Genomic DNA, 14,248 nt, shown 5'->3' on the forward strand with positions numbered 1-14,248 from the left:
GATGCCAAAAATGAATGGAGATAAGTAGCCAGCCTTATTTAAAGATTCAGGCACTACTATGCTATTCACCTTAACTTACATGGTAAATCCCTCAATATGTGATCACTCAGCGACCAAAGCAACTAACAATATTGGTTTACACCAGAAAGGCTTTACACCACTTCATGGAAAACAACAACAGGAAAAGAAAGAGCGAGTGCAGTTATTCAGAAAATTGCTAGCCTCTAGCACTGTGGAAACATTTAGCTTTGCCATTACCGTCTCCCCGTTTGATCTCCAGGCACGGTGACAGTTTTATCAGTTTCTCTCACACTACAGTATACCTTTCTGAAGTTATTTTCTGCTTAACTGTAACTGTCATCCACTTTTTCTGTGCACTTAACCTCACTTTCATTGTACGTTTATAAGGAATTTTCATGTCATTGCAAGTTTAAAATTAGATACCGCAGCCATATTCCATCAAGAAAGATGGTCTATGTGCATTTCACCAATGACTGGGTTTCAGGTTTTTATTATTTGCCTTTTCACATTACAATAAATATTCAGCTCATTCATTAGATTACAAATTGATTGCAAGTTTCAACTGTCTGAAAAATCAAACTACTGTATATCCACTGATAAATGTGAACTGCTTGTCCTAGTTCTGTGCATACACAGACATTTTTTAATTATTCATATTATTCATTAACAAACATCCACAATTTAATTTACAGAAAGCTAGACATAATATTAAAACTCTGAACCTTGGATGACAGAGTGATCTTTACCCAAGAAAAACTAATATGTTTAATGTCAAACCTAAAGTGCCCACAAACCACTATTGCCCTTAATAAATATTCAAAATGTAATCACTATAAGGACACAAAATTGGAAACATCAGATGATATAGTATATACACGTCAATTAGAAGCAATACGGTTTCACAGTATTTCGCAAAATACTGACAGTTAGATAATACTGTATATCACTCATATTTGCTTCATACTGTCACTATTGAGATGCTAGCATTTCATGACAAGCCCAATATGTATAATACTATAGTTTGTAAACCATTCACAGCACACATATTCAGATATACGGCCAGGCTTGCTGCCCAAATAATAATAATATACAGCAAGTTACTGTGTAGCTTTTTTTCATCCCTCTCAGGGTTGTATTGGATTGTGCCTCCTCTGTCTCTGGGGGAATCTAGACTTGTATCGTTCTTTGTAGTTTCTGGGATGGTAATTTTTGACTGAGGCATTTTCATCTCTGAAAAAGATACCAAGTCAGGCATCAGTAAAATGCAATGCAACTGCCACAATGTGCGATTTTAATAATGAAACTCACTTTTGCTGGAGATCCAAGTAAGAGCAAAACCGCACACATTTTGTGTCTCTTCTATGTACGCAGTGGCATCGTTCCATATCTCGTCTTAGACGCATTTGGAGTGAACCTACACCATAGGGAATGACCTGACTGAAAGAGAACAGCTGATTTTTTTAAGTGCATTCCAAACATATCAATATTTAACATGTGATTTTTTTTTTTTTTAATCAAATGTAATAAATTATTGGAAAAAAAAACTCGGTCACACTTTAGAAAAGGGTCCAATTCTCACTATTAACTCACAATTAACTATGACTTTTGCCTCAATAAACTCCTAATCACTGCTTATTTTGTCATCCTTTACTCACCCTCATGTTGTTCCAAACCTGTATATGATATTTTGAAGAATGTTGGTAACCAGATTGTTGATGAACCCCATAGACTTCCATAGTATTTTCATTTCATACTATGGAAGTCAATGGGGTCCATCAACTGTCTGGTTACCAAAATTCTTCAAAATATCTTCTTTTGTGTTCAACAGAAGAAAGAAACTCATACAGCTTTGGAACGACATGATGGTGAGTAAATGATGACACACTTTTCATTTTTGGGTGAACTATCCATTTAAGTTTAGGTATTGGGTAGATTAAGGAATGTAGAATATGGTCACGCAGAATGACCAATAAATGTGCTTTATGAGTAAACAGAAATGCTTTATAGATGAAACTGCCTAATTTAATAATCGATGATCTTTACAATGGAACTGAATCAAGCCAGAACTGATTTCAGCTGAACAACAGCCAAAATGCATTATTTTCCTGTTATCACTGTAAAGCTGCTTTGAAACAATCTGTATTAAACTGTTATATAAATAAAGATGACTTGACTAACACGTGTAAATGCTTGGTTTTGACCATATTCATAACATATTTAAAATATTATTTTTTATATATATTATTTAGTTTTTTTGCACAATAAAGAGCCATTTTCAAATTCATGAACTGAATAAAAAGACTTGTGCTTCTTTGAATTTTCAAGATATAAAAGACTTCACTCTAATTTCACTTCCCGAGAGCCAGACCCTCAATCTTTAGTTTCTTGGTTGTTTTTCACCAAAGGCAGTCTGCCTGTCCTCAGGTCTCCATGCGTGGGCCACATTAATGAGACCACACACTTAAATACAACCAGACACTTGCTTTCAGTGTACAGGTTACCAGCTTCAGTCCCCCACAGATTTCAACCTCCACTACTCTTTCTTTGTTGTATTGCTCAAAGAGATCTCTATAGGAACACAGACACAGACAGATCAATGTTTGAATGATGTACCTGGGTGTATCGACCCAGACGATTCCTATGTGGCAAAAGTACACGCATTCTTTGTCCTTCAGGTTTTCGCAGGAGCAGCGTCTCTCGCGATGGTGAATTTCTGGAGGAACATTTACAGATGGACTAATGTTGGCATGTGACCCTGGGACTGAACAAATACAAAGTTTAGACAAACAGGTACAGTGACAAAAGAAACTATCACAATCAGTAAAGACATGTTACAAAAGACTGTTCTGTTCTGTTCTGACAATAAATTCTGTTCTTTCTATTCGGTGTCCACAAATATATTAACCAGCACAATTGTTTTTAACATTGATAATGATTAGAAATGTTTCTTGAGCAACAAATCAGTATATTATAATGATTTCTGAAGAACACTGCATGACATCACAGAAATAAATAGGCTACATTTTAAAATATATTCACATCAAAATATATATCAAAAATTGTACTGTATTTGCAGTAAAAAAAACTAATTGGGTAAGACTATCAAATACAGCTAAGTCATGGATTTCTAGCAAATATTTTCCTATTTCCCCAAGCCTATGTCAAAATATTAGTCATGCTTGGCGATGTAAGAGATAACATAAGCTCATGCTGCTGTCTAAACATTTCAGCAATGTTGTGTCTCCGAGGTCCTCTTTGTTTTAGGCCTTTAATCCAGAGGATTCTCAGATCCAGTTTTCATGTAACTATGATCTAATAGGTTATTAGATCAGAAGTGAATTTCCACACAACCTCAGTAAAAATAATAAAATCATGTCACAGAATAAAAAGGAAACCTACAAACAAAATGGCTTAGGTTGCATGAGCTTCATTAAGGTTGAGGGAAATGAAAAGCCAAGTGGCCCATGTGGACCATGTTTAAAGAAGACAGCAAATACGAATGTGGCCAACCACATTTAATGCCTCTAGGATTCCAGCAGCGCATGTAAATGGTACAAAGCAAACCACCACTACAGCTTCCGATGGTTGGGGTTTTAAAAGTTGAATCAAAAACAGATCCCTTGTTCGTCGGCAACATGGTAACTCTTTAACAGAAAAACAAATCTCAAAGTACACTGAAAAAATTATATGATCAATAAGTTATGACAACATAAGTTTTTACATTGCTTTAACTCATCAAAATAAGTTAAGCAATTTTCAACTTTTTATATAAGTTATACAAAATAAAATTAAAAAATAAATTTGGTAAGTTTAATGTAATTTAAGTTGAAATGACTGAAACATTCAAGTTGATTGTACTTATAAATAAATCAGCAACTCATTTATTACAGTGAAAAGAACAAGAAATTTATACATGACACACCAAAGTACTTTAAAGAATACCATGGAACATTTGATTGCCAGGAAAGTTAGAGGATAGGGGTGTAACAATACCCTCATGTCACAGTTCGATACACATCATAATACTGAACTTACGATATGATATTATTGCGATACTTCAAGACATATGATAAAAGGTTAAGGAAAAAATGTACTGTTGATTAAAATGCTAAATTTGGTATTACATTGTGGGTGTATGAATAGGCTTGGACTTGGTGCTGATAACCCAATCCACAGGACAATAGTGACACCAGAATAAAAATATTCATGATTCTGAAGCTGAAAATACAGAATTATTTTAGACGAATATGCTTTCACTCTGTCACTGACTAGATATATTTAAAATAATGTAGGCCACTTTTTACTGGTAACATAAGACATTTGGCATTATCAGGACCCACAGATATTTCCCCATTGCATTATTATACATTATATTCAACATTATATATAGTAGTTTAATGTAGCACTGACACTAAAACTTTGAAAACGTACATTTTTTCTCAATAGTAATTTTTATTTTGGTTCACTGTCCACAACACATATTGCATTTTTGTATTACGATATATTATGACACGATATATTGTTACACCCCTATTAGAGGATAAATTATTGAATGAGGTGAGATAGATGAAGAAGGAACTAAGGCTGTTGGAAGTCTCGCTTTCTTGAAGGCTCAGCAGTGGTGAATTTTGGAACATGGAAGAGGTGTTTAGTTGGACCTCAGTAACCCGAATGACATCTAAGGTGCTCAATCAGGCGAACAGAGCCTAAGGCTCTAAGTCCTTATAGAAACGGGTGAAATTGCATGCCCCGGTCTTGTGGAAAGCGATCTGGGAGTGATCACAGTAATCCATCACTATCACAAAGCTGTGGGGGTTTAACTATATGAGTTTGATGTGGAATACACAACAAATGGTCTGACTTTTGTTTTGATGCTGGAAATCAGTTGTCATCCATGTCCTCAAGGCGTCAGTTGAGGTTTCCCAGTGAAGCATTTGGGCTAGTTTTTATATATCAGGTAAGGAGAATGAATCACAACAAGTAGCTTAGATTTAGAGCTTGGAATTTGTTACAAATCCATTGGAACGTCTGCTAAAAATGCCTCACATAATTCACATTCAACTGACTTTATACCATCCCTTAATCGTGAGAAAGACAATCAGGAAACGTTTTCTTTATCCCTGTAATATTTTACCAGACTAGACTTTTCTAACTCGATACTGGTATGAGACTGTGAAACCTAAGGCAAGCTCTGTACTCCTCAGCACATTTTGTTTTCCCAAGAAAAATTTAATTTTGTGACCCGTGCCCTGAAGAGAGAGATGACTGCCAAGGTGGATCAGTGTAGAATTGTAAAGGACAGGTGAGGGATTACATAAATCCATAACCACCAATGTTAAACCAGACCATCTCACCCATGAAGAAGCAAAAGCTTTTCTGTTGTTAGCAATAAGATAGCGATAAAATAGTTTGACTGCTGTTATTAAAATGAAAAGCTGTGATTATTTCCACCCTGTGTGAGACCGGCCTTGAAATTCAAAACTTCGGAGGAACATGGCTCTGTAGTTCCAGCAATTAACCATAATAATATTCATTTGCTGTAAAGTATATTATCCCAGTCTTTTGCACTGCATACTATACATCCAATGCTGAAACTAAAGAGCTCAACAACAAACTTGGTTATGAAAAAAACGTGAGCCAACCTGCAACAATGTTAATTGATTCAAGAAAATGTCACAATGATCACAATCAAAATTTCTGAAATGTATCTTTGCTTAAACTAATGTTTACAGAGATAACTTGCACTGGTGATGAACTCTGCACGCTATTAAAATGAAGCCTAGCCACAGTGCAAAAGCCTTATTTCCTCCAGCTAGACCATTCTGAGGCAACTCTCTCTGCTTTTGCTCCACCATGAGGGAAGTTATATGTTCTGTGGTCCATAGAAGTGGTAGGAGATGGCCTACACATGCGGGAGTTTACACCCTTACATGCTCAAACCAGACGGATTAAGAAGCATTTTACGCCACATTTAACCCTAATTCATCTGTTCAATCTTTTACACTTTACAACTGCATATTGTGACTGGTGTTATAAAAGCAGACATTTGATAACCGAAATCTAAATGTTGTAAAAAGCTGACTATTAGACAATGACATTTTTCAGATAGGAAAATATTCACATTGTTAAAGATTTGAACAGAAAGACAGAATTATATATAAGAAAGATGATAGCCATTTACCTTGTTGCTCCAATATGAAAACAACCACACTTATTGCAAATAAGAAGGAAAAATCCATGATGCACAGTGCTTTAATTTGGCAAGCCTGTCTCCTGGATGTCTATCCACACTCAGAGAGCAAAGCTGTGTGGAGAGAGAGAGAGAGCAGGTTATGGAGTTTCTCAAACTCCTGCCACTCTCTCGACACCTCCAGCCTACCACACCCTCCTCCCCCCATCTCCGTCTTTGGATCAGCCTGCCAAGTTGTTCTTCACAATGCTGGGGACAGGTGTTTGACAAGACATATTGTATGGGAGTGTCAATGGGAGAGAAAGAGAAAGGGAGGGAGACCTTGTTCTCTTTGTTTGGAGATGCTCTAACTCCATATGAAATCGCTTGTGAAAGCAGGGTTTCTCAACTTTGTCTGTTTTCATCAAGTGCTTCCAGCATGGTCAGAGGTTTATCATATGGACGAATTAGGTGATCTGGCGTCTCATGGGAATTTTTTTCGCACTCTTTGTTTTTGCCTTCCTGACGCTATGTTAGGAATGGAGGTTTGAAGAACAAAGTCAAAACTACAGCCTGGAGAGGAAACCCAGCTTTTTCAAAGTGGAAAGCCTAGACAGACCAGGTTTCTTCCCCAAACCAAGGGAAGCCCATTGTGGTAAACCTCCATCTTAATTAAAACAATAAAAAGCCAATTGAAACATCTCAATATAAGCATCTGCGTGGCAGACTCTATTAACTGTGGAGAGTTCCTCTAACTGGTTAAACATTTTCTAAAGTTCAAAAAGAGTTCTTGCTCTCATTTTTGGGCAGTTATACCATAATCATCTCAAACTTTGTGAAAATGATAGATATAACAAGAGCTCCACTATCCAAACATAGATATAAGAGATATTGCGTGAAAGTAGTTGAGAATGGTCTTCAATGGGGCCTGTCATTTAATCACAGTGGGGGCAAACTGATGTAGAGCGCCACAGGGGTTATTTTTTCCCACCCGTAGTTCTATTTAGCTCACTTTTTGACTTCTCATTAGTCCAGATTAGGCTTAGTTTTGCATTCAGGAGAGATAATTAAAGGCTGGGCACAACACAAAACAACATATTTGGTCACAGAGCCCCTGGCTACAGCAATTAGATAAGTGAGGTGAGGTGCTGTGGAGAAGGAAGGAGAACTTCAGAGCTCCAAACGGATTCTTCCTGCAGCTGCGGGAGAGATTTAATGAACAGTTTGAACGACTGTCTGAAAAAATGCTCACGCTCCTGAATTGAACTGTGAACTAAGGGACACCGTGCCACTAAACAAGTTAAACAGATTTTTTTATGTGAATCTAACTTTGTTATTTTATTGAAGACTTGCAGTATTGGTCTTTGGAAGAGAATGACGGTGGAAAGGGACAGGAAGGTTTTTGGATTCTTAATGCAAGTCTTTGTTGCTGTATGGCATTTCATATCACTTTTTGATTAAAGATAGTTTTATCTTTCGTAGCTATGACCATGTGCTGAATAAGTGTTTATTAAACTAATAAATATGGCTAACTGCTAAGTACAAAAAATAAAAAAAATATAATACAAAGGCATGTGGAATCGTTCACTAAATCAATCAGTAAATCAATAACTTTCTGTTTCCACAGAACACCGACCTCAATACAAAAAGAAAAAATCTCCGTAAACTTTTCAAAAGAATTATTGTCAGCTCGCCAAGCTAGCCTGAAATGAAACAATCTGTTCATGATTATCCATCCTGGAACTAGCAAATACATTAAAATTAAAATATTGAGAGAAGACAATGATAAAGCTAGACTAGCTTTAAACCCTACATTATGGGGACAAAGATGGCAATATCTGAAATCCAAGTGTGGGGACATTTTTTGGGGGGGTCCCCATGAGGAAAAGCTGTTTTCCTCATCATGACAAAAAAATGTCCCCACAAGGACAAGGATTTCGGATATTGCCATATTTGTGGGGACATTTTGCCCCAATAATTTAGGGTTTACCAGGCCAATAGCCACACACACACACACACACACACAAACAACACTGTATTTGTGAGTGCCTATGTATTTGCTACACATTGGTGGTGGTTGAGGAGATTCCCCCCTTCCATATGTGAAGCGCTTTGAGTACCCAGAAAAGCGCTATATAAATGTAACAAATTATTATTATAAAACTACAATAATTACAATAAATTACATTTATTTGCTTTAATTCAAAATAATCAAGAATTCCAGGCATTGATAATGAAGGTGATGTCATTTCACACAAGGTATGACAGAAAAGAATGTGCACTACAACTCCACCTAGTGCTCAGATGTGGGAATTACATCAAGCGTTCAAACTACAATCTCATTTCTAGGCCAATTTTTAAAGGTAGGTAACACGTTAATCAATTTAAAATCACTAAATTAGACTGCTTTTCTTAACTCGACAACCATTTCTCACCCATTGGTCAACACAATGGATAAGAAATGGTTGTCGAGCGTTTCCCTATAGAAATAATGTGAGAGATTCCCGCTCAAAACTGCACTTCAGAGTCAGTCAGAGCTTCAGTGTTTTACATGAACCACCTGGAAAGCTGAGCAGGCTTGGTTAATGTCCACATTGTTATACAGCAAAAGTGTACGTATTTCGAAAAGCAAAGAGTTCTGATGATGACTGGCTAACAGTAGCCTACGTTATATAACTTTAAAGCATATTGCTTTTGAAAAATTGTAGGCAGTATAGTAGGCCTGAGCAGTAGGCCTACGCCAGTATTGCATTAAAAATAAATAAAGCCTAAGTCTGTTGTCGTTCCCCGGGATTTTGTATTTCAGTTTTATAGTAGGCTATAGCATATATTTAATTTAAAAACAAATTGGACTGCAAAACTTCTTCATTACATTTGTTTTGAAAGAATTGTAAATTATGACTATAGCCTAAGATTATTTTAAGATAAGGTACGTTTTTTTTTTTTTTTACTTTGTCAGAACAAACCATGTAGCCTAATATTTACAAAAATACACCAGATTGTTAACGTTTAGGAAGTGCTAATGCTTTCTTCTTACCAGAATGAAGCATAATGTATGAGGGATTGATATTCTTATAGAAAGTCCTGCTAGCACAGGTCCACTCCACCACATCCTGTCTCATATTCAAGAGCTGGGCTTGGACACACATACGCAGGGAAATTAAATGTGATTTATTACCGATTATCCCAGCAGGAAACAAGGGAGCCGGATGCATCAATCTGAGACACTTTCTTACTGAAAACCATACTTTTTACCTTTGATTACAGAATGAATGCTGACTGTTCCCCACGGGGCGGTTGGGTGACTGTTCAAGGCTAATGGAGCAGAGGTGACTTTTATCGCTGCTGAGAGGCTGTCAGACATCAGTTTGATCTCAGGTAGAATGAGAGCTTGCCAGGTACAGATTTTCTCCTCTGCTTTACACTAAAAACTGCTATAACTTTTCTGTAAATTTCTCTACAGCCCTGGGGCCAATATTTTGTTTTACGTTTAACCAAACCTCTTGCTTTCAGTTATTAAAAGTAAATCATTTCTTTCATTGATCACAAAATTTTTTTTTTTTTTGTGCAATGAAAGTGAACGATAATCAGAGGTTGCAAAGCTCCAATAATGGCAAACAACACCATAAATGTATCATAACAGTTTGTCCATAATAATTGTGAACTATATTTCAAGTCTTCTAAAGTCATCCGATAACATTGTGTAAGAAACAGATTGACATTTAAGAAGCTTGACAGCCCCTGGTCATCATTCACGTTCACTGTATGAAAAAGAACAGCATAAACATTCTACTAAACGATGAAATTAAGTCATACATAGGATATAACAGTCATGAATGATGACAGAATTTCCATTTTTGAATTAATTATTCTTTTACGATGGCCCCAAATTTTGTTGAATTTGACAAAATGTCTAGTATTTAGGGAACATACACTGTATACAAATTTAAAAGGTTGTAAATAAAACAAAAATTACTGGAGTATGCTTTACAAGAAAATATTATTTCAGTCTGTCTACTACAACATTTCACTTTTAATTCAATGGGTCACTTGCTGTTTCTTTATAATTATCTGCGAAATTTACTAGCAATTTCTAAAAATTGTTTCTAAGTAAATTTTTTTTTTTTTTTTTTTTTTTTTGCGTAATACAAAATGATGTGCAATAATTCAAATATATGGTGAAATGAAAATAGCACTTGTACACATCCCACTGGTACTAATGCTTTTATTTGTGGCAATCAGCATTTTAATTGTTCTGATAAATCCAAGAACCACACTACTGGAGCATATAAATTAGATAAGACAACAAAACTAATTAAAGGTTAAGTAAATGATAATTATGCTATTTTTGTGACAAATCACAGTAATTATGCAACCAGAAAAACACATGTTGGGCAACTGCGACTTGAAATACCAAAAAGATTTTAAGGCTATATTTAGGTAATTGGGCTCAAGCAAAGGCCTTTAAGAGTTATAGGGCAATTTCTCTGAGGCAAACATTGAAAGTAGTGGTTACAAATGCAAATTTTGTCTAATAACTTACCTCTGTAGATTTTTTTCTTTGTGTTTATATTTCTTACTGGCATAGATAAATAACCCTATTAAAAAAAAAAATTTGTGAAGCATATGTGCGTTTGCACAGTTCGTATACTGTAAGAACACGCAGTGCTAAATATGTAGACAACGTGCTAGATATTTAGTACTGTGTGTACTGTGAGTGCTTTTGGCAGTTTGCAATTTATGAGAGCATCAGTGTACAGCAAGATGACGACAAAGCGTTCTAAATATAATGGACTATCAGAGGGTGGGCAACCCTACAGTGCTCAACTGGATCAAAATGCGTCAGCTCTACAAGAACAGTATTCTGAGTCTGCCATGGCTTACTGGGTATGCCTTGGCTGAAGGCAGCCTGAGAGCCACTTAATAACAGCGAAGAACAGATTTTTCACCATATGTCATGTAGGTCTTGCTGGGCTTGCATCTAGCCCTTCTATTTTACTGTCTGCCTGGCTGATCACTTCCTCCCTGCAACTGTACATTACACGTCTCTATTCTACTCGGGTGTGGATGGAACCGCATGTTAATAATGTACAAGATATGATCAAAGTCAAACTTCCAGGAGAGGATTAAGCACAGCTAAACATCCTCTCCTGGCTCCTGCCCTGCTAAAACACGACACCTTTGAGACTGTCGGTGGAGTGATTTAGAGTTCTGCATTGATGGAAAGGTTCTGCTGCTCTTGGCCGGACTCCTGCTCTGTCTGCCTGGCCTTAGTCTATGGATGGAAATTAACCTCTTTGTATGTACCTGCACGCCTCCAGTTTTTCCACAAGCCACCAAAGCAAAACTGATGTTGTTCTTTCCCCAAGTGTTTCCAAATGAGTCCCTTTTAAAGTTGGCAGCAGTGATCACAGTTTAATCTCCACTGACTAGACAGCGCTCCACCGTCTCGTCCTTCCTCCTGATGTTTGTATTGTACTTTTTAACGTTACGTTGTCAGGAGACTGCCACAATTTATTCACCATTTAGAATTGTGGATCATAGATGGTGAAAATATTCATATGCTTATGCCATAGCCCCATTGAGATTTTGGAATGTGTTGAAAACTACAAACCAATCAGTAATGTTTTGGATTGTACTGTATTCCAATGTCATTGTTTTTTTGAATGGTGCATGGAGTTACATAACAGCTGTATCATTTACAGCCAAGAAATTTTTTTTTGCATTTAACGAACTTAAAGGCTCACTGAAGTGCTTTGAAATGCGTAGCATTATTTAATGTGTTGACATCATTTCTACTGAAACAGGAAGACAGGGCGGGACATATCGAACAGCTCCTCCCCCTTTCTTTTTTTTTAAATAGCCAATAGCGTTTAGTTTATATCACAGCTCGGCCAGAGCCATTAACCTCGGTAAAGCCACAGTTTCCTCCTAATCTCTAACTGTTTCTCCTCCATATCGCTTTCAAATATAGCATTCTGTGCAGAATTCAAATACATTTTCCAGTATGCGCCAACTCGCACATATGATCCGTTCTGTGCTATCGTGTCTCTGAACCGGAGCAGACTGTGTGCACGCTGTGGCGGTTCACGTAACACTAACGTGAAACCAGACTTCATTCGCCCCAATGTAAAGCATATTTACACTGTATTTATATTTCCCTTTACCCTATATAGTGCACTATGTGCCATTAACCATTTAGAAAATAGTAAATGTGTGAACAAGTGACCAATTTTTGCTGCAGCTTCAGCGTCTATTTATAATTTAGGGGGCGGGATGATTTAGAATCTAGAGAGCATTTGATTGGACAGAAAATCTGATGAGAAGCTATAGTGCAGAGTAATGTCATCAAATCATTGATCCATATTGGCAGAAGTGAGAGACTGTAAGTTTTGAATGCTTATCTTCTAAATGTGAATTTTTTTTATTGGTTTGAAGATTAGCTTATAGATAGCAGTAAGGCATATAACATATTCATATGCAACATACACAGCATATTCATACTAAAAGCCAAAATACTTACATTTTGTTTTCATGGAGACTTTAACATTTAATGAAAAAAAATATTTCTAAAACTATAGAGGTTCATTGCTAAAAGTACAAATTTAAATGTGAAATGTTGTATGGGCAACTCCGCCAGACAAAAAATTCTTGCTGTTGAGCCTTGAGGATTGTATTTATGGTGCACAAGCATTGTAGGATTTGTTGTGCACCTTTACAAATAAAGGTTCCAAAAGGGGTTTTTCGTAGCGATGCAACAGAACCTTTTTAAAATAACTATTTTTCTTATTGTGAAAAATAACCTAACCTTTTCTCACTATAAAGAACCTTTTGTGCAATGGAAATTTTCCAATAAAGTCTTTTAGCCTACATGTACCCTGCAGATGCTTCAACATCTGCCATGGTTAATAGATGACTGTACAGAAATTCATTGACTTGTATAGTGACTCATGCACTATGTGACAGTAACATTCCATCAGATACATTACTGTCATGACATGAAACACATGATACATGTCAGCACAGAAGCAATTAGTTAGCACCGCAAGAAAATCTCTGAGTAAGTATTCTTCCCTGATAAGAGGGGAAAAATTATTGCCTGTGAATTGATTTTGGAAAGTTTTACAGAAGCCCTTCGGCACAAGAGAACACTGGAGGGAACAGGCCATAAACAGTGCTATAAGTCTGACTTTGAGACCGTCGCTGTCTCCTTTACATCTGGTTCTTATTATGGCTCAGAAGTTCCCGCCAAGCCATATATGTCTGTCCCTCTCAATATACAGACAGGCCCAGACAAACATGGTCAGTATAGTGAACCACATCATTTAACAATGCACTCCTTTAGTGCTTACATATCTGTGTGCCTTAATGAGCACTGATTGCAAACATACTGGAGACATGAGTTGCACTTGGTCACTCAGATATGGCCTATTTTTTATTTTTTGTTCAGGCCTGTATAGTGGAGCTGGGTAAAAAAATGTAATTTTCAGAGGATTTTTGTGTACCGTCTGATTAAAAAAAAATGACTCTGAGTTGATCTTTTAATAAATCATGTTTATGTATACAGTAAAGCGTGTTGATTATGATATCTGTTATATAGCAATTTAATAATAATAATAATTTATAAATAATTTATAAAATGCATATTTTGGCACCTATTGTTAATTTATAAATTATTATTTTTATTTTTAAATTGATCATTTACATTTTTTTGTAATGTAAAATATTACAAAATACAGCACTTGTTTATTACCGTTCAACAGATATATTTTTCAAATGTTTTTGAAAGAAGTCTCTAATTCTCACTTGGTTGTATTTATTGATCAAAAATACAGCAATTTTCTGAAATATGATTCAAATTTACATTAGTATTACTTTCTAAAAAATAAAAACAAATCTCAATGATCCCAGACTTTTGAAAAGTAAAGTAAAATGGATGTTATAATGAAAATATATAATCGAAGTGAATCAAATTCTACATGAATTTTGAGAATTGGGAAATTGAAATTTGACATCCTGCTCTACAGTGTGTACTTCTGCACAGATAAGAAAAAGACC

At 36.1% G+C, this 14,248-nt stretch overlaps 1 protein-coding gene across 1 annotated transcript; it reads right to left on the reverse strand.

The window, feature by feature from the left end:
- Window positions 1-492: 492 nt before the first annotated feature.
- Window positions 493-6,462, reverse strand: LOC311068945 (endothelin-1). Its single transcript, XM_084091822.1, has 4 exons — window positions 6,203-6,462; window positions 2,635-2,782; window positions 1,330-1,458; window positions 493-1,251 (listed from the first exon to the last, which is right to left on the reverse strand). Exons 1-4 carry the CDS (start codon window positions 6,258-6,260, stop codon window positions 1,146-1,148), a joined length of 441 nt encoding a protein of 146 aa, XP_083947948.1. The 5' UTR covers window positions 6,261-6,462; the 3' UTR covers window positions 493-1,145.
- Window positions 6,463-14,248: the final 7,786 nt, after the last annotated feature.

Source organism: Abramis brama, assembly GCF_963993115.1.
Source record: "Abramis brama genome assembly, chromosome: 18".
NCBI lineage: Eukaryota > Metazoa > Chordata > Actinopteri > Cypriniformes > Leuciscidae > Abramis > Abramis brama.